Here is a 21,645-nt window from a genome sequence, read left to right as displayed (position 1 = left end):
CCCATATGATTGGCAATCTTTAGGAAAGTGGTGAGATCTCCATTCTTCTCCAAGCTCCTTGCTAACATCTTCCCAAGACTTAGCAAGCCATACAGACTTCTGCATTCAGAAGTTCACTCTCCTCCACCATTCCCTTTCACACTGGAAGTACCCTCCTATCCCTGTGGCCTCTCCCATTGATTCATTTCTTCCTCCTAAGACCTCTCATTTAAGGAGAATGCCCACATCAAACACATCTTTTTTCTTCTCAACTTAACTGCTGAGTCATCTTCATCTTCATAGAGCTGCTCACTGGCACTCCTCCCCACTTTCAGCTCCCTTTTAAGTGCTGTCATTCTCCTTTGGGATGTAAGTTTCTTGAGAGCAGGGACTAACTTTCTTTCTGCTTCTATTTGTATTCCCTGAACTTAGCCGAAGGCCTGGCACATAATGAACATGCTTGTTCACTTGAACTTTTAACTTGGTAGAGTGGAAATGAGGAATTAGCAGTCCTGGGTTGTAGATCTGGCTCTACCACTAACTTGTTCTGTGACTTGAGGTAAATCACTTCCCTTCCAAAGTCCCAAGTTATCTATCTGTAAATTGAAGGATTTGGTCTAAATGATACGTATGGCCCTTCAAGCTTGGCAATTTGACCTTATGTTTCCTCTGATAGAGGTCAATCCAGAAGGGACAAGAGGAGAAGGAAGGCTGGTTCAGGAACATTAAAGTAAGTCATCATGTTCTCCCTTCAGTCTTTATCTTCTTTATTCCCTGTAAATACTTCTGTTCATCATGATAGTACACAAGTAAACTCTCCACTGCTGCATGTTCCCAGGACTGGTCCGAATTGGCTGATTCAATCAGTTGATAAACTAACATTTATTAAGTTTTACTATGTGCCAAACACTGTGCTAATTACTAGGAATACAAATTTTGTTGTTGTTATTGTTGTTCAGTTGTTTCAATTATGATTGACTCTTCATGAATAAATTTGGGGTTTTCTTAGAAAAGATACTGGAATGGTCTGTCATTTCCTCCTCCAGTTCATTTTATATATAGATAAGGAAACTGTGGCAAGCAAAGTTAAGTGACTTTTCCAGGGTCACACAGTTAGTAAATTTCTGAGGTAGGATTTAAACTTAGGTCTTCCTGATTCCTGGCCTAACATTATGCACTGTGCCACATAGCTGCATAAGTAATATAAACACAAGTAGAAATAAAGCATTCCATGCCTGAAAGAACCATATATTCTAATGGGGGAATTTGTCCGCAAAAACTAGACTCTTGGACTGTCAGAGTGAAGAGGGACCCCAGAAGATATTGAATGAAAATCTTGTACCTGAGCAGGAATCCCTTCTACAATATCCCTGATGGGTAGTTACATATGTGGGCATTGCTAGTATCAGTATCTGTGAGTATGTTTATACATCCACAGTTCATCGAACACCATCATCTCAATATTGAATGCATGTATGTGTGTATGGGTCAGATGGTGTGGTTTACAAGAAACAGCCCCACCAGACTCCAGGTCACCTCCGTGGCCACACTGAAAGCTCCTAAGTCTCTACCTTGTGAATATAGAATCTTCCTATCTTCCCCAAACCCTTCTCAACAATGCTCTTCCAGGCCAGGGTTTTGAATACAATAAAAACTCTTTGGCATCTGATATGAAGGACAGTACTGGAGAAAAACCTAGTGTGTAAGACTTTTTCCTCAATGCTTTGTTCAAAGTACACTTCAATGGGAGAAGGTCCATTCCTTGTAAGAAAACCCCTTATAAAGAAGCATCTAAAAAGTTTAGACATTTAAAGAAAAAGTTAATTTGGTCAAGCCTTTCATTATCCATTAACCAGCAATTGGGAAGGAAAAGGGAAGAAGAGTCAAGGCAGGACACTATGTAACTGCTGTGGATGCTGCATATGACTGTAGCCTCCATGCTGTCCCTGGGGTATTTATTCAGATTTTTTACTTTTAGAAAAGGTAAATGAAGGGGACAGCCAGGTGGTACAGTGGAGAGAGCATCGGCCCTGGATTCAGGAGGATCTGAGTTCAAATCCGTCCTCAGACACTTGACACTTACTAACTGTGTGACCCTGGGCAAATCACTTAACCCTCATTGCCCTGCAAAATAAAGTAAATGTGGAACTGGTAGACAAATTAAACACTAGCTTTAAAATAAGAAAACCTGGATTTAAATGTCAGCTTGGTCACTCACTATCTGTGTGACCTTGGGTAAGTCATATTCTTCATCTTAGCCTCAGTTTTCTCATCTGTAAAATGAAGGGGCTAGATGAAATGGACTCAAGTTCCCTCCCAGATCTATATTCTACTGTGACCAGAGAGTGGCCCTAGTACCCTTGGGTACTGGGGATTTCTCAGGAGAGAGAATATATCATATAGGCCCTAGAATAGAACAGATCTGTTCCCTCTTAACATATAAAAGGAAGGTGAAGGGGTTAGGAGAGAAAGAGAGGAACAAATGTACTATTTCATAGTGGGGAAAGGTAGAGGTCTTGAGTGGAGCCTAATTACATCTTTATGCCAATTCTTTTCCTTAGTATTACCACCTAGAATCATTTAGCACAGGTATTAAATTCAAGACTGGAGGGCTGCATGTGGCCTCCCAAACTCCTGAGTATGGCACAAATTAGCTTAAAATATAATTGGGAAATGTTGAACAACAATAATACAACATAGATAGTGTTCATTTATGGTTTTCTATATTAATTTACAGCTGCAATGCTTTTTTTTTTTGTGAGGCAATTGGGGTTAAGTGACCTGCCCAGGGTCACATAGCTAGTAAGTGTAAAGTGTCTGAGGCCAGATTTGAACTCAGGTCCTCCTGAATCCAGGGCTGGTGCTCTATCCACTGTGCCACCAAGCTGCCCTGCAATCCTTTTTTATTTGAATTTGATATCATTGATTTAAAACATCAAAAAGAGAGAAAAATAACCGATCAAAAGGCTCTCTCACCCCACCTGATTTATTTGGAGAAGAAAATGTTAGGAGTGAGAGAAACTTGTAAGTAACTAAATTTTGCCCATTTAGATCAGTTGAAGAAACTAGGGAGATTTCAAGAGGACATGGCAGTTTAACTTATATATTTGAAAAGTTGTCATAGGAAAGAGGGATCAAGCTTATTCTTTTCAGCCCATAAGGCTACAATAGGAACACTGACAGAGGTTTACAGAGAAACACATTCCAGATCTATGGAAGAAAATTTTTCCTAACAAATAGAGATGTCCCTCTGTAAAAATGCTCTTGATTGATAGTGAATCTCCTCTAACTAGAGCAGATGACTATTTGGCATATTACATAGATGATTCATACAGATCGATGGGTTAGTTTAAATAAGCTTTTAGGGGGCAGGGCAATGAGAGTTAAGTGACTTGCCCAAGGTCACACAGCTAGTAAGTGTCAAGTATCTGTGGCCAGATTTGAACTCAGGTCCTCCTGAATCCAGAGCTGGTGCTTTATCTACTGCACCACCTAGCTGGCCCCAGCTTAGATAACTTCTAATGTCTTTTCGACTCAGAAATAATGTAGGTAGGTTAAATGAGAGAAACCTGAGTGATCAAAGGGTTCAATATTCTCCCCTTGAGGACTGGTTGAAGGTACAAAATGTTTAGCTTAGCTAAAGTAGACTCAGGAGGAGGTTGATCACTGTGTTCAAATATCTGCTGGGCTGTCTGCAGCTACTTGGTCCCAGAGAACAGAAATGGACCTAAATCAATATTGAAAGGAGGCAAATAGAGGGAGGGAGGAACAAATGTCCTTAAGAGCCCACTGTGCTAACAGTTGCACTGGCAAAGCTAAATGGCTTTCTAAAGTCATAGAGTCTGACCACTGGGGACAGGGGAGCTTATCAACCCATTGCTAGCACCTTTAGACCAAGGGCTGCTTCTCTGTTACCTTGTACTGTAAATAGGAGAAGGAATCACGAATCATCTATCAACTCCAAAGTCATAGCCAATTTCAGCCCTAGGCTTCTTACCGGTAACTTGGTCTTCATTGCCAGGTCAGATGGTGCATAAATATTTAAGTACAAACAATCTTCAGACGTTCTCATTGGAAAGCTTTCATTCCGTATGGAGAAAAGGCTAGCGAGTCCCTGCGATACAGATATATTCTGGGGGCACCTGGTCAGTGAAACATGTGAAAATCATTACTTTTCATCAGCATCTTAGGAAAGAATATTTGGGGCCATAGGATCATTCAGCAGTTTTAAACCTGGCAGAGTCCTCAGAAATCACTTAGTCAAAAATGTTTATTTTTAGAAATGCAGAAACTGAAGCTCAGAGAAAGACAATATCCTGTCAGTAGTCACAGACAAAATAAATATTAGAAATAAGATGACAGCTCAGGTCCTCTGACTCCTCCACCCTGGTCACTGCCTCACCATTAGTGAGGGTATGACCAATTTCTTTCATTTTCTTTTCTTTTTTTTTTTTAGTTGTTTGTTGTTTTGTTTTTGTGACTCACCCAGGGGCACACAGCTAGTAAGTGTCAAGTGTCTGAGGCCAGATTTGAACTCAGGTCCTCCTGAATCCAGGGCTGGTGCTTTATCCACTGCACCACCTAGCTTCACCCTTTCATTTTCTTTCAGTTCCTAAATGACCTACTAACTTTCTGTTTGACTTTGGACTTACCTGCCCTGAGCCTCAGTTTTCTATTCTGTCAAAGATGATATTTAGAATCTCTTTGGGTTCTGTCTCACTGTGAATCAAATACTTATTAGTCTTAAGAACAACAGAGTAGAAAAAATGAGATTTATATCAAGACAGAGATGCTAAAATTTATTCTACCTTGTGAAACATTGGAGTATCTGCAGGGCCATTCAGATGCAAAATTGGGTCCCTACAGCTATTCCTTCAGACCTCATTAGCAGTATGCTTGGCCCTAAATCTCTGTACCCTTCCCATTCTACCAAAATGTATATTTCTGGTGCCCCAAACACTTTCTTATAGCTATTAGTTTGTTATAACAAGAAGTGAGTGCCTCATCTCATTTACACACCAAGATTGTAGGGTAAGTAGAATAGTCATCTCATCCCCACTACAGAGGTTGAATCACAGGCCCAGGATTGCACAGATCTGAAGTAGCAGAGTCAGAGCTAGAATCTTAATTATAATTCCAAGGCTCCTTCCTCCAAATCACCTGCTTTATATCCACCAGAACCATTAAAGCCACTAGAGAGCTTGCCCTGTGGCTAGGGATGGTCTTGGTATGACTGAGCAATAAAGGCACAGGGTCCTTGCCATCCTGCCAGGTAATGTGTGCCCAGGGATTTGACTATAAGTAAGCAAAGAAACCAGTGCCAGCAGCATCTATTCCGGTTTGACAACTTTGAAAGATCCATTATTTATTCATTTTTGCTGAAGTTACTAGAAAAGGTGAATCACTTGGGGCAGCTAGATGGCGCAGTGGATAGAGCACTGGCCTTGGAGTCAGGAGTACCTGAGTTCAAATCCGGCCTCAGACACTTAACACTTACTAGCTGTGTGACCCTGGGCAAGTCACTTAACCCCAATTGCCTCACTAAAAAAAAAAAAAAAAAAAAAAAAAAAAAAAAAAAAAAAGGTGAATCACTTCATACTTCAGGACCAGCCCACTATGAAAACCTGAGAGGTTCTTCTCCAACAAACCCTCCAACCTCTTATAGGTTTTAAGCTAGGGGGTCAAAAGTGAGAACAAATAGGAATATTTTCCAGGGTGTTGGGGACAAAGTGAAGTATTCTCAAAGTTTGACTAGAAACTAATCCAAGAATAAGAACATTTTTCTTCATGTTCTCCTCCATTGTAAACCCTCCCTTCCCAAGAAGAAGCTGAAGACTGATAGCTTACAAGGGTGGGTACGTAGTGGTGTCCTTCACATACTCCCAGGGTTCAGGAGGCTGGGGTGGAGTGAATCGCAAGGGTCCAAGAGGAGGTTTGGCAAAAGGAATGCCCAGAAACACATGGACAGATATGTCAAATCCTTGCAGTCTCACTTGTTTGCCTTGGACTTTCCCATATTCAGTGTCTACTACCATTGAACGTTGCTGCTGTCCTGTGCCACAATGAGAGAGGAGAGGTAGTTTCACTGGAGAGGCAACATAAGCAAGTAGAATCATCATTGCACTAGGAGTCAGAAGCCCTAGGCATCTCGGCCCAGCTCTGCCTAGTACTAGTAAGACCACCCTGGTTAAGTGACTTCAATTCTCTGGGCCTCAAGTTTCTCACCTATAAGCTAAGGGTAATAATAAAACCCCACTGTATTGTTTTGTGTTTCAAAGGAGAAAATTGATATTAAAATGTTCAGCAGATATACTAATAATATCAAATCATATTCCTATAAGACTTATCTGTTAACAAAATACTGTTCACAGTCCTGCAAGGTGAGTAGTAGTATTATACCAGTTTTACAGATGGAAAAACCTGGACTCACAGGAATCAAGTATTCTGGTCAATGCCACACAGCTGGTAAATGTCTTATAAAGACAATTTTGTGCATTTTATGCCATTCCACATATCCCTGAAAAAATAGTCTAATTATAATACACACATTTTTGTATTCCTTCTGTGGAAAATGTATGCATTTGTTCATTTAGTCAACAAGCTTTTTTTTTTTTTTTTTTTTTTTTTTTTTCAGGGCAATGAGGGTCAAGTGACTAGCCCAGGGTCACACAGCTAGTAAGTGTCAAGTGTCTGAGGTCAGATTTGAACTCAGGTCCTCCTGAATCCAGGGCTGGTACTTTATCCACTGTACCACCTAGCTATCCCTGGTCAACAAGTTTTTACACAGTACCTACTATCAGCAGTGCATTGTGCTTCGTGTTGATGGCCACCAGATGAATGAGACTTAGAGACGGATTTCTCTCAAATTTAGGAATGCTGACTTATGCACTTCTATTTCAGGAGATTGGGCTGCATTGTGGCATAGAGCCAAGAAGCATAAGCCCCCAGCTATGTAGCCTTTGACACCTTCATTGAGACTAAAACCTGGCTAAACTGCTCCTGTGTGGCAGATTTTTGTTAAACTAAACTGAAATGGAATTATACAACAGAAAATAGGGCATGACCGATCGTACTAGAGATCATCATGACTGCTTTTAGTCTGCTTTCTCAAACAGACCAACTGAAACATAGATTTTATTTGTTCACAGATGACCAATCTCCCATGTCCCTTTAGATCCTTGGGTTATTAGGAAATATTGAGAGGGGAAGAAACAAAATCTACAGATAGTCCAGGGGATAGCTGTAAAGGGTGTTAAAGATCGAGCTAAGAAGTTCCAAAACTTTTTCCCACTTCAGATGAATGGCACTTATAATACTATATTACCCATGTCTTCCTCCTGTCACTTTCCTACATACCCTAAAATTATTTGATGCACAGTAGCCTCCCTAGCCTTTTAAGTATCTGAGGGAAGCTGGGCAATGGGGGTGTTTTGAAGGTCACCCTAAGTGAACAGAATCCAGTTTCTGTGCCCTATTTGATAGGCAAAATCATGGTGACAATGGATCCAAATCACATGAACAGGGTTTGAAAGGGGTTTGAATAGAATCATGTCTTTCTGGGAGGGAATTTATTTCATCCTGACAAACTTGAGCACCAACAATTTGTAAGGTATTGTTCTGAATACTAGAGATATGAAGGCAAAAAAAAAATCAACATTCCTTGCCCTTAGGACCTTACCTTTCTATTGAGATCGAACATACCCACATATAAATAAATAAATGCAACTTATCTATAAAATTCTTGGAAGGAAAGAAGTGCTATTGGACGAGATGAAGAAAGACTTTACTTAAGCAGCAGAGTTTGAATTGTGCTTTGCCTAAGTAGGGATTTTATGAGGCAGAAATGAGGACGATTTCCATTCAAAACGCAGCCAATGATCTATACGAAGGGAAAGAGACCAGGACAGAATGCCATGCATGAGGAATGACCAACAAGTCTTTAGTCTGAGTGAATGAAGATGAAGAACATAAAATAAGCATAGAAAGGTATTTGGGACCTGGATTTTTTAGGATTTTTAAATACAAGGCAAGAAGTTTTATATTTTATGCTAGCTGCAATTAGGAACCACTAAAGAATTTTGAGTTTATCACTGATTGTCCAATCTGTGTTTCAGGCACATCAACTGGGCAGCTATGTGGAGGATGGTTTGGAAGGGAGAGAGACTAGGAGGGAGACCAATTAGGAGGAAATTCCTGTAGTCTGAATTAGTAGTAATGAGGGCCTGAGCCAGGAAAGAGGCTATATGTACAGTGAAAGGGGCTACATGTGAAAGATAGCATAAGGATAGAAGAGACAAAACTTGGAACCTTATTAGACTTGGGATATGGAATTGTGAGGATGATAAGGAGTCAAGAATGTTTCCTATATTTTGAACCTGGGTGACTAAAATGATGGTAAGGCCCTCAAAAATGGGAATATTTGGTGGCAAACATTTGCTGAATAATCAGTTCTATTGGGGACATGCTGGGTTATAAATGTTTATGCATGCAAGTGATACTATGCAACAGGTAATTGTATTGTTGGGCTATATGAAGGGCAAAATTAAGATGAAAGAGACAGAGAGAAAGAGACAGAGAGGCAGGGACAGAGAGAGAGATCCAAATCTTCCTAATGGAGATAAGAATTGAATGTACAGGAGCTAGTAAAGGTAGAAACATGAGTAGAGGGCATAGAACAGATTCCTGGGGAATGCCCATGCTTATAGTGGACAGGATGATGATGATATAGCAAAGGAAACTAAGAAATGAAATTCAAACAGACAGGAAAGATGAGATAATATGTACAAAGCACAAAGGAATTTTAAAAGGTGATTTAAATGGAATGTATTATTTACTATCTCATTCTCATCTTTTTTTTTTTTTTTTTTTGGTGAGGCAGTTGGGGTTAAGTGACTTGCCCAGGGTCACACAGCACATTCTCATCTTTTTAATGGAATTCAGATAGAAACAATACTAAGAAAAGTTCCTGTACTATTATTCATCTATATTGAATATTATGAAAATTATCCCAAAGGCAGATAATTATGATTGCTTTTTGGACTTGAATCAATGTATTGAGGTATAAGTGTGTCTTCTATGGGCTCGCCAGAAACATCTTTGGGACACTTCCCAGCAGCAGAGAGGATGACAGAAATGATATGTATTTTATTATATTACTGTATGTTTTTATTTCTTTCCTCTATTTTTGAACATTTCAAATTTGACATTTTGGAGGCTATGAGTATTTGATACATTGACATCTATTAAAATGTTGTTTTTAAATTTTTATGGATCAATGCTATGTCCTGGCTAGTATGTGCAATAGATTTGTCTGTGATAATACTTGTTTTTATAGTTTATTTTCATTTTGTTTACTTATTTATTTACTCACTTATTCATTCATTCATCCATCCATCCATACATACATTCATTCATTTATTTATTTTTTGCAGGGCAATGAGGGTTAAGTGACTTGCCTAGGGTCTCATAGCTAGTAAATGTCAAGTGTCTGGGTTCAGATTTGAACTCAGGTCCTCCTGAATCCAGGGCCGGTGCTTTATCCACTGTGTCACATAGCTACCCACTCTATAGTTTATTCGATTACTTTTCAAGGATATTTTGATATTTGAAATTGTAATAAAAGAATGATAATGTGGAGAACCAAGAGAAAACAGTACAATAGAAGCCAAGAGAGGTGAGTGTATTCAGGAGGAGGGGATGTACAGTTTCAAAGGTGCAGAGAGAGCTCAAGGAGGCCAAAAACAGAGAAAAGGTCATTGATTTACCAATTAAGAGTTAATTTATAACCTTAGAGAGAGTGGTATCAGTTTAAAGGTAGAATTGACAGCCAGATTACAGAGAATTTTAAACAAAGTAGGAGAAAGAGTGGGCACAAAATCATGACAGAATCTTGATCCTGATATCCAGAATGGAATGTATAGCACATGCACATAAAGGAGTGAGTGTGCCTATAAATGGAACTGCAATGATAGATAAGAGAAGAATAACCCTTGTTATATAGAAATCAATGGGTGTAGTACTAGGATAACACTATTAATAACTCCTGATTGGGGAGTTGGCAATGCATTTCATTATTTACTGAACCAGGGCCTTTCCAGGGTTCCAGGGGAACTTCCTTTGTGTATATTACAATTGGAATCACAAACAGAACTTCCCATTTATATCAGAACCCTCATGTATAAAAAGACTAAATTACCAACAAGGTCTTCCTGACAAGCAAATAAAATAAAGGCAAATCAGCATTATTCAGCAATGGTCTAAGAAGTCTTTATTTTCAGGGAGATTAGGGGCAGGTGGCACAGTGGATAGAATACTAGCCCTGGAGTCAGGAGGAACTGAGTTCAAATTTGAACTTAGACATTTGACACTGACTAGCTGTGTGACCCTGGGCAAGTCACTTAACCCTAACTGCTTCACCAAAAAAAAAAAAAAAGCAAGTCTATATTTAGGGAGATTAATCTGAAGAGAAAAAAAGTCTGAAGTATATCATAAAGATAAGCTGTGTACTCTGTCTGGAAACCATATCAGTCTGATATTTTATAAGTATCTTAAAGAAAAACAAATATTGTATGGAGGAAGAAGAGATTTTTTGCCCCGATTCAGTGTTTGAAAATGTGTGTAAGCAATACTTGCTACTTTCAAAGGAAGCAAAGTTATCTTAGTTTTTGAACCACTGGGACTGAAGAGTTCCCTCAATCACGAAGCTCTAAAAAACTACACCCCAGTTTTAATTATTTTGTGAGTAATAAAATTCTCTAAACCATAGTTGGTGAGCTCCTACACATTTATTTACTTTTAATAATTAGTAAAAAGCTATAATTAGTTGCAAGTAAAGGCTTTTAATGAAATAACAGTAATGAAAGGAACAGAAAAGCATTTCCTCCATAAAACTGGAAGTCATTCTCACATAAATGTACATCTTTTCCATGGAAAGAGGAGAAATACATAGAGATCATGCAGAAGGAATATATGTGGTCAGGGGATGGAGGAACAACTCATGCCTCTAATGCCACAGCTCTGCTGATACCTCTGGTGATGGCTCTGTTGAGCCTATTCTCCATGGGGGAAAATCTTCTCCATTGACAATGGTCTTCATTTATGCAAATGCCTTTAGACCCAACCGATCATTTGTTATCTACTAGGGATTCTGAGATTAGTAATCTCTCCATTGTAGGGGAAGACCATAGCTCTGTCAATGAATTCTTTTAGCCACCTTGATTACCCACTGTTGCTCTGAGAGTTAGTAAGCCTCTCCACTTCAGAGAAGGGCTTCAGTTCTCTTCATTGATCAGGTTTAGAACATGGCCATAAAGCTCTTAGCTAGGTTGCTCACAGAAGTCAGATAGATCCCTAATCTGAGATCAATAACTCTCCTCTTCTATCTTCACTCATTCCTCTGATCCAAATTTCATCTGACTTCAAATCAGAAGCCAATTCTAGTGTTTGTTTTTTTATCATATTCCCTTGTCTGGAGCAGTTATTTCTAGAGCTTGCCTTCCTCAAATTAAAAAGAATCTGAGTAAAATTCTGTTGAAGAAACTGTTTTTGACCTTTCTCTACCATGTTTCTCTATTTTATGCAAATAACATAGGTACAGTGGTTTGGAGGATGCTAGAAATCTATAACCTACTTATCTCAACAAGAAATCACAGCCTAGTCTTTCAATGCATATACATTAAGGACAGTAATTACCAAATGTTACTTTTCATAAAGTGCCCCCTCTCCCCGGCTTCATGGGCTATTTTATTTGGAAATCACACAGACATGGTGAGAAGTCGTATCTTCTCTAATAATTTTTGTTGAAGTTCAGAACTTAGATACAGAAGTAAACTTTATAACTTGTTTCTAAAAACATCTCAAGGATGATTACTTTCTAAAGTCATTGTACTCTCTTATAGTTTTCCTTGTATTTTATTTATTATTTAAAAGTTATTTTTAAAAAATATTACCATATTAAAAAGCTATTGTTTGAAACCAAGGAAAACTTCAGTGGCTTTTTAATTTGAATCATAATGTGTACAATGACAAATATCATAAAATATTTCCATGAAACAAGTGACCAAGAAAAACACATATGTACCTGGTGTGTCTTTTGACAGAACTTATCATTTAATTTGAATGGCAATGAGTCCAATGACAAGGGAGGTCAGTAACAAAAGATGAGGTCTAGACTACTACTAGTTGAAATCTAGTATGTTAGATATAGTGGCTATCATTCACATTCTACAAGGTAGCCATCTCCAAAGCATCATCCCTGCCATGTCATGGCAAATTGACACCATCCCTCTCTAAACTTTTTCAGGAATGCAAGTATATCTACATAGTCATAAATATTAATATCAGTTATAGCTTTATTGGACAAAATCTTCTCCAGTGAGGGCCTTGAGTAGAAGTTTCTCTAGCATTAGATAAATGGATTTTTTGCCTTAGGGAAGTATTTAAAGGGAAATATCCCTCCTTTTCAAGGTCATTACTATCCCTAGGCCTCCTGTCCATTTGTGGTCTTCTCATATAAGAAATCACCCCTGGATTGCCAATACCAGAGTCCCATCACTAAGGTATTTTTTCTGAGTCTGTCTTCAACCCAATATCTATTTGTAATTAAATGTCAAACTCTTCAAAATAGGTATCAGAACTAAACCCATGTCTGGACTGTCCTTGGCACCACTGTCCCTACCTCCATTCCTGGAACAATTGTTATCCTGGGAACCAGGAGGTAGGCTTGAGTAGTAGTGGCCCAGGTGGGAGAGGGGCACAGGCTCATCTGAGCTGACAACCACAACACACAAAGCTGGTTGATTAGCAAGTTGGTCTGGGGTCATCTACAGACCAGGGAACAGGCCAGGCAAGTGAAGAACCTGATCCTCCTTAAATCATACCACCTGGGACTTCTTAAGCTTGGGATACTGCAGCCTGCAAACAGTGCCCCACTTTAAGGAACTAAAAGTCAAGTAAAACACAGGCAAGATGAGCAGAGAAAGGTGAAGAAAGTTTGTTCAGAGACAAGAAAGATTGAGGTGGAAGCTCAGAGGAAGATGTCAACGTCAGGGCCCCTATATCTAAAGCTCCCAAGAAAAATATGAATTGGCCTCAGGCCATAGAGGCCTTCAAAAAGGACTTTGAAGATAAAGTTAGAGAGGTAGAGGAAAAAATGGAAAGAGAAATGAGGGTGATGCAGAAAAGACATGAGAAAAAAGTCAACAGCTTTAAAAGCCAAATGGAAAAGCCCTCTGATGAAAATAATTGCCTAAGAATTAGGATTGAACAAATGGAAGCTAGTGACTTTATGAGAAAACAAGACACAATAAAGCAAATCCAAATGAGTAAAAAATAGAGGGCAATGTGAAGTATCTTCTGAGAAAAACTGTTGACCTGGAAAATAGGTCCAGGAGAGATAATTTGAAAATTATTGGTCTACCTGAAAACCATGATCAAGGAAAGAGCTTAGACATCATCTTCCAAGATATTCTCAGGGAAAATTACCCTGATTTTCTAGAAGCAGAAGCTAAAATAGAAATTGAAAGAATTTACCAATCACCTCCAGAAAGAGATCCCAAAAGGAAAACTCCTAGGAATATTATAGTCAAAGTCCAGAGCTGTCGGGTCAAGGAGAAAATATTGCAAGCTGCCAAAAAGAAAGAATTGAAGTACTGTGGAACCCCAGTCAGGATAGCACAAGATCTAGCAGCTTCTACATTAAAGGACAGGAGGGCACAGACTATGATATTCCAGATGGCAAAGGAATTGGGATTACAATCAAGAATCTCCTACCCAGCAAAACTGATCCTAATCTTTCAAAGGTAAAAATGGGATTTTAATTAAAAAAAAAAAGAGGACTTTCAGGTATTCATGATGAAAAGACCTGAGCTGAATGGCAAATCTGAGTTTCATTTCTTTCTTTCTTTCTTTCTTTCTTTCTTTCTTTCTTTCTTTCTTTCTTTCTTTCTTTCTTTCTTTCTTTCTTTCTTTCTTTTTTAGTGAGGCAGTTGTGGTTAAGTGACTTGCCCAGGGTCACACAGCTAGTAAGTATTAAGTGTTTGAGGCTGGATTTGAACTCAGGTCCTCTATACACTGTGCCACCCAGCTGCCCCCAATCTGAATGTCAAATACAAAACCCTAGAGAACCATAAAAAATTGGAGTTGCAGGACATACCTGGAGTCATGCAGTGGGTAACTGTCTTGTGTCTAAGGCCGGGTTTTGGCTGGGATCCCCCTGGGTCCAGGGGGGGGATGCTTTGTCCACTGTGTCACCTAGCTGGTGCACAGGTAGAGGGAGACAGAGACTGCAAGGAACAAAAAGGGCCCTAAGGCAGGCAGCAAAGGGGAGGATGCCTGCCTGGTCTTCCATCCAGCACCCTCCCCAACACACACACACACACACACACACACACACACACACACACACACACAAACACACTCTACAGAGAGGACGGTCAGGAAGACTGAGACTCCGCGACTACCACCACTCTCACCACACCGCGGGTTATCCATTTGGATCGGGATTCCGCTTTGCCCAATGCACTCCCTATTCCGTGTTACCTTCAGAAAAGGTTCATGGCATTTTACAGGTGCAGGAGACCATCTAGCTCAATACAATCTTCTTACACATAAGACCAAACCAAGCCAAGTCCACAAGCACCTTTAAAGTGCCTACTGTGTGTCAGGTACTTTGCTAAGTGCAAGTCCTGCAGATGAGGAAACTTGGGGGGGGGGCTAGAAAGGGGAAATGACTTTTTTCAAAGTCACCGAAAATTCAGTCTACCCTCTCCCATGGTCCAGTCTCACTCTTAGAATGAGTCCTCTCCAGCAATCACCTCCTACTTCCTTTTTATAGATATCACCTGAGCATCACCTGTTGGAAGGTGACCCTTTTTTAGACTGAGATAATGAAAGCATATGGTCTCACCTTTCCTGAAATTTAGGGATATGAGTGGGAGAACAAGGTGAGATAAGTAATTGGGTGAAAAGAGTTTAATTCTTCGAATCTGATTGTAAGAGACAAAAGGGCCTGTAGCTGTCAGGAAACTGAGGTACAGAGAGGGTTAAGTAATCATGGAGTATTTATCTAATTAGTGGTAGGGTCCAGAACTTTGGTCCTTTCACCTTTGCTTTTTCTAGTAGAAGAGCTCTGGATCTTCTGTCAGAGGCCTAGATTATGGGATCACTGACCTAAAGCTGGAATAAATCTCTGAGGCTGAACCACTTCCTTTTACAGATGATGAAACTGAGGCTCAGGGAGGTGGTAACTTGCTCAAGGTCACGAGGTCAGAGTTGAAAATCAGGAGGTCTTGAACCTAGGCCATTTTATTCCATTCTTTCCACTGTACCAAAATCTCAATATTCTCACTGTTTCAGAGGGAGCTCTCTCCTATGGGTCTGCATAAAACTGTTTATCCATATGTGATTATAAGATTTCGAATTGAAAGGGGCATTAAAAATCATTTTATAGATGGGGATAAGTGACTCATCAAAGTCACACAGTTAGTAAGTGTCAGAGACAAAATTTAGACACAGGGCCTCTATCATCGTCAACATTCTTTCCACTGTACCATACTGCCTCAGCTGGATAATCCTGCACAATTTCCCTCATTATACAAATAAAGAATCTGAAGCCCAGAAAAGGAAAGTAATTTGCACAAACTCACATAGGCCCTAGTGGGCAGAGGTGGATTTTGAACCTGGATCATAGATAGTAAGCACCTTAGAGGTCAGGTAGTTCACACCTTCATTATAAAGATGAGGTAACATGTCCAAAGTCTAAAAGATGGCTTGTGAGAAAGCTAGGATTTGAACACATGTCCTCTGACTCCAACTCTAACCCTCCTTCCACTCTAGCACATTCCACTGACTCCAGATCCATGGCTCTTTGGATTATTCCAGGAATTAGGAAGGTTGAAGGGCTCTGCCCTGGGTTTCTCCAAGGACTCAGCGGGTGGGGCCTGGAATCAGTGGGGAGCCTCCGGCAGACCCAGGTGCATGACTGGTATCCCAGCTCAAGGGGTGGAAGATCTTGGCCTTTTTAAGTTAAGGTCCTTCTGAGGTCTCAGTTTGTCTGAGGAAATGTCCATTCAGTAATTAAAGACTAGGTAATAATTGAGGTAAAAAATAGCCTAGTTTTGTCTCATAAAAGAATCAGTCTGGAAAGGGAAGTCGGTCAGATCTTGACTAGAGGAATATCAGTGTTACTGCTATATTCCAAGTATTACTGCTATATTCCAAGCTGTGTTGTCAGCCATATAGTATTTCTGCTTCATATAAACCTTGCAGTTTACTTGAAACCACCAACAGGTATCTTAGTACTAGATGTTGTTTATCCACATCGGGTTTCAAATGGAACAACCCGACCATGCTTTAAACCAAAATCTCTCTGGCTCTCACTGATTGGCCAATAGAAGAATTTACATGCATGGAAGGAAATAAAGAATAAAAATGTTTTTTTTTTCTTTGAATGTTCATTTTTTTTTGTCTGCTTCTTTAAAGTATATGGGTTTTTTGTATAAAATTTACTATTTTGTTGATACTAAGTTTATAATAAAATATAAGCCTGTTCAGAGATCTTTTCTAGCCTATAGCTTAAACATCTCTTTTTTTCTCCATTTCCATTAGTTCTAACTCCAGGACCACCAAAGTCATACAATCATAAAATTTATAGCTACGAGAGACCTTTGAGTTCATCTTTTGTAATGCCCCCATGGTACTGGTGATTGCACTTTGTATCAGAGAATAGCATAATATTAATAATATTAGAGCTTTCTTAACAATTCCCTTCCTTGCAAAAGTCAAAAGGTTCCTAGTCTTTGCCAGAAGACTTTCTCATAGCTGATCTCCTTTCAGTCAACACTGCATTCTCCTCTTCAGCATTCATTCTTGCATTTCCTCCCTGAGAACCTTGTAAACAGATAGAGCTGGGAAGGACCAAGCTGGTTAACTGGTCCAACAGTTTCCTTTCAAAGATCCTCAGTCACCCTTATTTCCTCTTCCTCAAAGAAAGAGGCAGATAACTCAGTTGATTTGGAAGCCAGTAGGAATGAGCCCTATTCTATCTCCTTACCTCCAAACTTGAATCTGTTTCCATGCACAAAAATACACAAAGTGATGGACTGAATTTGATAACAAAAAGCCACAATATTCACATAAGCAAATTGCAAGTTTTTTTTAATATGAGTTCTCTAGGCAATTACCTCAGTTTACCACCTGATTTCCATGTTTATTAGAAACAGAAAGTTTTGCCTTTAAGATCTCTCTATGGTAGCTCCCTAAATTCCCACCCATTTATCCAACTCTAAAGTTTACTGGGGCAATAATTTTGGCCATCAAAGAGAGCTTATAGGTTTTCAGCAGGAAAACCTTCCAGCACTGTTCTACTCTCCTCATCCTTTCTACAAATTCATACTGATTCTCTCCCTTCCCTGGACAACTTAACTTCACTCAGCATGACCTCATGGCTTTCAGATTCCCACTCCTTTACTACAATTAACCATTATAGTTCATTACCCAAAAAAAGAGACAGTTTTAAATGGCTCTGCAGAAAGGCAGCATGTATGAATACTAAAAAGATTGTAAGACAAACCATTTGGCTTCTAGTCCAGTTTGTAACTGACTTTACCCTCCCTTTCCCCTCTCTTGGCCTCAGTTCCCATTGTAAAATGGAAGTGTTGAAATAGAATGTCTCTGAAGTTCTTTACAATCCTAATATTCCAGAATTTCAGTTACCTGAGTTAAGAGAATTTTCTTTTTCTTTTGTCTTGAAAGAACTAGAAAATTGCTGGAATTTTTCCATTTCATATTTTCAGACCCATTGTCTTTAAGCAGAGAATGTTTTGATTTTTGTTTGTTTGCTTATTGTTTTAAGTAATACATTCCTGACTAGACCAAAGCCAGAAATCCCTGTGGCTATTCTACAGGTGACATCCTGAAATTCAGGAATTGACTCAGCTCCTTTAACTACTACTGAAATCATAAAATCAGAAACTTTTTCCAATGGAAAACCATAGGAAAGCTAGTTCAAGGTATGGAACTCTAGCAGAAAGACCAGTTCTTATGCAACTGAGGTTATCAGTTTTGCACTCATTTTTTATATATTGAAATATTTGTGACTGTTAATAATAAAATTCATAGTGGAAAAAGAAATTTATTTTTTAATTGACCAGGATCTCTGACTTTTCAGAGATTACTAAGACTTCTAAATAGCTCTTTTCTTTTGGGAAAGGGAAATAAAACAAAACAAAAACCCCAAACCTTACCCTGAGTTGTGAACATAATAAAAGAGCAGAGAACCAGGGAAATCAGCCATATCTTGTTGAGAGTAGTTCTTTGCCACATTTCTGGTGCAGGCATCTGTGCTGTCCTAAAAGGCTGAGTTTGCTTCTGTGTTGCACAGTTGTAAACTGATTGAGTGACTGATTCCTGGACAGAATCAGAGTAAGTCAAGTCAGGCAAAAACAAAAGAGGAATTAATCCTCTTCAAATATTACCCTGGTGAGAGCCAAGATTGGTGTTTGGAGCCTCCACCCACAATTTACTCATGCTCTTCATTTGAAGTACTCTAATCATAAAATGCTTCTGTGACAAAACTCAATACCCACATCAGTAAACAAAACCAGCATTACATAAGGTGTACTTTAATCCTGGAAGATGTTTGAATTTTCTATCTTCAGTGCACATAAAGTCAAGCATACAGCTTAGTGTGATGAAAGTCAATGGAGTTCAGTAGAAAAACTGTGGGCTTAGAAAGATCTTCTGACTTGACTGCCAGACCCACCCACTGCCTTGCTAGGTGACCTTGAAGGACTCACAACTTCTTTTATTTTATTTTCATCAGTGCAAAAAGCATGACGGAGTTTAGTTCTTTAGAGAAAAAAGTCTTTATGATTCATCAAGATATACTGGGTGCTGACTGAAGACTGAGTATAATATGGGATAAAGGAAGAAAATAAAAGAAATGCCTAACTTTGAGAATGCTAAAGATTATTGGGGAAAACACTCAAATCAGGGAAATAACTAGAAATGACAACAGAATAGAATAAATAATTAAAAAGTTCACATTTCTCAGCTATTATAAAGTTTGCAAAGCACTTTCCTGAAAACTCTGTAAGACAGGTAGGGCAAGTACTACTTTATCCATTTTACAGATGAAGAAATTGGCTGTTTGAAAGGCTGTCATTTATGTAAATCCACACAGAAAGTACCAGAGATAGGACTTGAATTTCCAGGTCTCATGACCTGAAATCAAGCGTTGTTTCCATGATTACAATATACAGGCAGCTTAAAGGAAATTTTTAAATTTAATTTGGAGGGCAATTGCACCTCCCCTTTCTGTACCTTCAGCCTTTCTTGTGGCATCTGATGACCTCAATACCCTGACTTTTTTCGTGCCATGCCACTCGCCTGAACTTTCTTCACAGTCCTGCCTTCCTCAAATTGTCATGTGCTATAGATGCAGGGCGCTCTGCTAGGTATTGGGAAGAAAAGGAGGAATGAAATATAGTCTCTATCCTTAATCCCAGAAATGCCTAGTAATCCGTCTGATCTTCCTTCAAGATATATCTCAGTTGCCATGTCCTACAAAACATATTTCCTCATCCCTCAACTTCCTAATATTCTCATTTTCTTGAAGTTATTATTTTATTATTTATTGTTTGCTTTTGTGTATACATGATGTTTCTCAACTTTGGAAAATAATTTTTGTAGTATTACTAATTTTTCTTTTAAATTTTGATAGAATTCTCCTGGGAATCCAATAGTACTAAATCTTTTTCTACTTCAGAGTTCCTTTATATTTTATGGGATTTTTTGTTTTTGTTTTTGGAGATTACATTTTTAAAAATCCCTATTGAATTTTAGAGGTTCATTGGAGCTAATAACCACAATACACAAAGCTGGTTGATTAGCAAGTTGTTCTGGGGTCATCTGCAGACCAGGGAACAGGCCAGGCCAGTGAAGAACCTGATCCTCCTTAAATCATACCACCTGGGACTTCTTAAGCTTGGGATACTGCAGCCTGGAAACAGTGCCCCACGTTAAGGAGCTAAAAGTCAAGTAAAAGAAAGGCTAGATGAGCAGAGAAAGGTGAGGACTATAGAAAGTTTCTTCAGTAACAAGGAAGACCGAGGTGCACCCTCAGAGGAAGATGTCAACATCAGAGCCCTTATATCTAAAGCTTCCAAGAAAAATATGAATTGGTCTCAGGCCATAGAGATGCTCAAAAAAGAACTTTGAAGATAAAGTTAGAGAGGTAGAGGAAAAATGGAAAGAGAAATGAGGGTGATGCAGGAAAGACATGAGAAAAAAGTCAATAGCTTGAAAAGTAAAATTGGCCAGCTAAAGCACCAGTGTTGCCTGGAACTAACTAAGCTCACAGTCTGGTGAGTGGGCTGAGACCTGGCCGAGGGGGGGGGGGGAGAATACAGGAGTCTATGCTGGTGCTAAGGCAGAACTTGGATTTTACACCCCTGCTGAGAACCAGGAGGTAGGCTTGAGTAGCAGTGGCCCAGGTGGGAGAGGGGCACAGGCTCATCTGAGCTGGCAACCAAAACACACAAAGCTGGATGATTAGCAAGTTGTTCTGGGGTCATCTAAGGACCAGGGAACAGGCTGGGTGAGTGAAGAACCCGATCCTCCTTAAATCATATCACCTGGGACTTCTTAAGCTTGGGATACTGTAGCCTGCAAACAGTGCCCCACTTTAAGGAACTAAAAGTCAAGTAAAAGAAAGGCAAGATGAACAGACAGAGAAAGGTGAGGACCATAAAAAGTTTCTTCAGTAACAAGGAAGAACAAGGGCACCCTCAGAGGAAGATGTCAACATCAGGGTCCCTTTATTTAAAGCTTCTAAGAAAAATACAAATTGGTCTCAGGCCATAGAGGTGCTCAAAAAGGACTTTGAAGATAAAGTTAGAGAGATAGAGGAAAAAATAGAAAGAGAAATGAGGGTGATGCAGGAAAGGCATGAGAAAAAAGTCAAATTGGCCAAATGGAAAAGGAGGTACAAAAGCTCTCTGATGAAAATAATTGCCTAAAAATTAGGATTGAATAAATGGAAGCCAGTGACTTTATGAGAAACCAAGACACAATAAAGCAAATCCAAATGAATAAAAAAATAGAGGGCAATGTGAAATATCTTCTGGGAAAAACTGTTGACCTGGAAAATAGGTCCAGGAGAGATAATTTGAAAATTATTGGTCTACCCAAAAACCATGATCAAGGAAAGAGCTTAGACACCATCTTCCAAGATATTCTCAGGGAAAATTGCCCTGAAATTATAGAAGAAGAAGCTAAAATAGAAATTGAAAGAATCCACCAATCACCTCCAGAAAGGGATCCAAAAAGGAAAACTCCTAGGAATATTATAGCCAAATTCCAGAGCTCTCAGGTCAAGGAGAAAATATTACAAGCTGTCAAAAAGAAAGAATTCAAGTACTTTGGAGCCCCAGTCAGGATAGCACAAGATCTAGCAGCTTCTACATTAAAGGACTGGAGGGCACGGAATATGATATTCCAAAGGGCAAAGGAAATGGGATTACAACCAAGAATCACCTACCCAGCAAAACTCAGCATTATCTTTCAGCAGAAAAAATGGGACTTTAATGAAAAAGAAAACTTTCAGATATTTGTGATGAAAAGACCTGAACTGAATGGCAAATTTGACTTTCAAATACAAGACCCTAG

At 39.2% G+C, this 21,645-nt stretch overlaps 1 protein-coding gene across 1 annotated transcript in view; it reads right to left on the bottom strand.

Annotated features, from left to right (window-relative positions):
- Nucleotides 1-18,424, bottom strand: part of LOC122741128 (liver carboxylesterase 1-like) — a 60,885-nt gene extending 42,461 nt beyond the window's left edge. The window contains exons 1-3 of the mRNA XM_043984252.1: nucleotides 18,222-18,424; nucleotides 5,827-6,031; nucleotides 3,977-4,121 (exon numbers count right to left, since the gene is read on the bottom strand). Coding sequence (XP_043840187.1) covers nucleotides 3,977-4,121; nucleotides 5,827-6,031; nucleotides 18,222-18,315 — 444 coding nt within the window. The 5' untranslated portion in view covers nucleotides 18,316-18,424. The remainder of the gene's footprint in view (nucleotides 1-3,976; nucleotides 4,122-5,826; nucleotides 6,032-18,221) is intronic.
- Nucleotides 18,425-21,645: the final 3,221 nt, after the last annotated feature.

The sequence above is a fragment of the Dromiciops gliroides genome, chromosome 2 (genome assembly GCF_019393635.1).
Source record: "Dromiciops gliroides isolate mDroGli1 chromosome 2, mDroGli1.pri, whole genome shotgun sequence".
NCBI lineage: Eukaryota > Metazoa > Chordata > Mammalia > Microbiotheria > Microbiotheriidae > Dromiciops > Dromiciops gliroides.
This window is presented reverse-complemented; position numbering and strand designations above follow the sequence as displayed.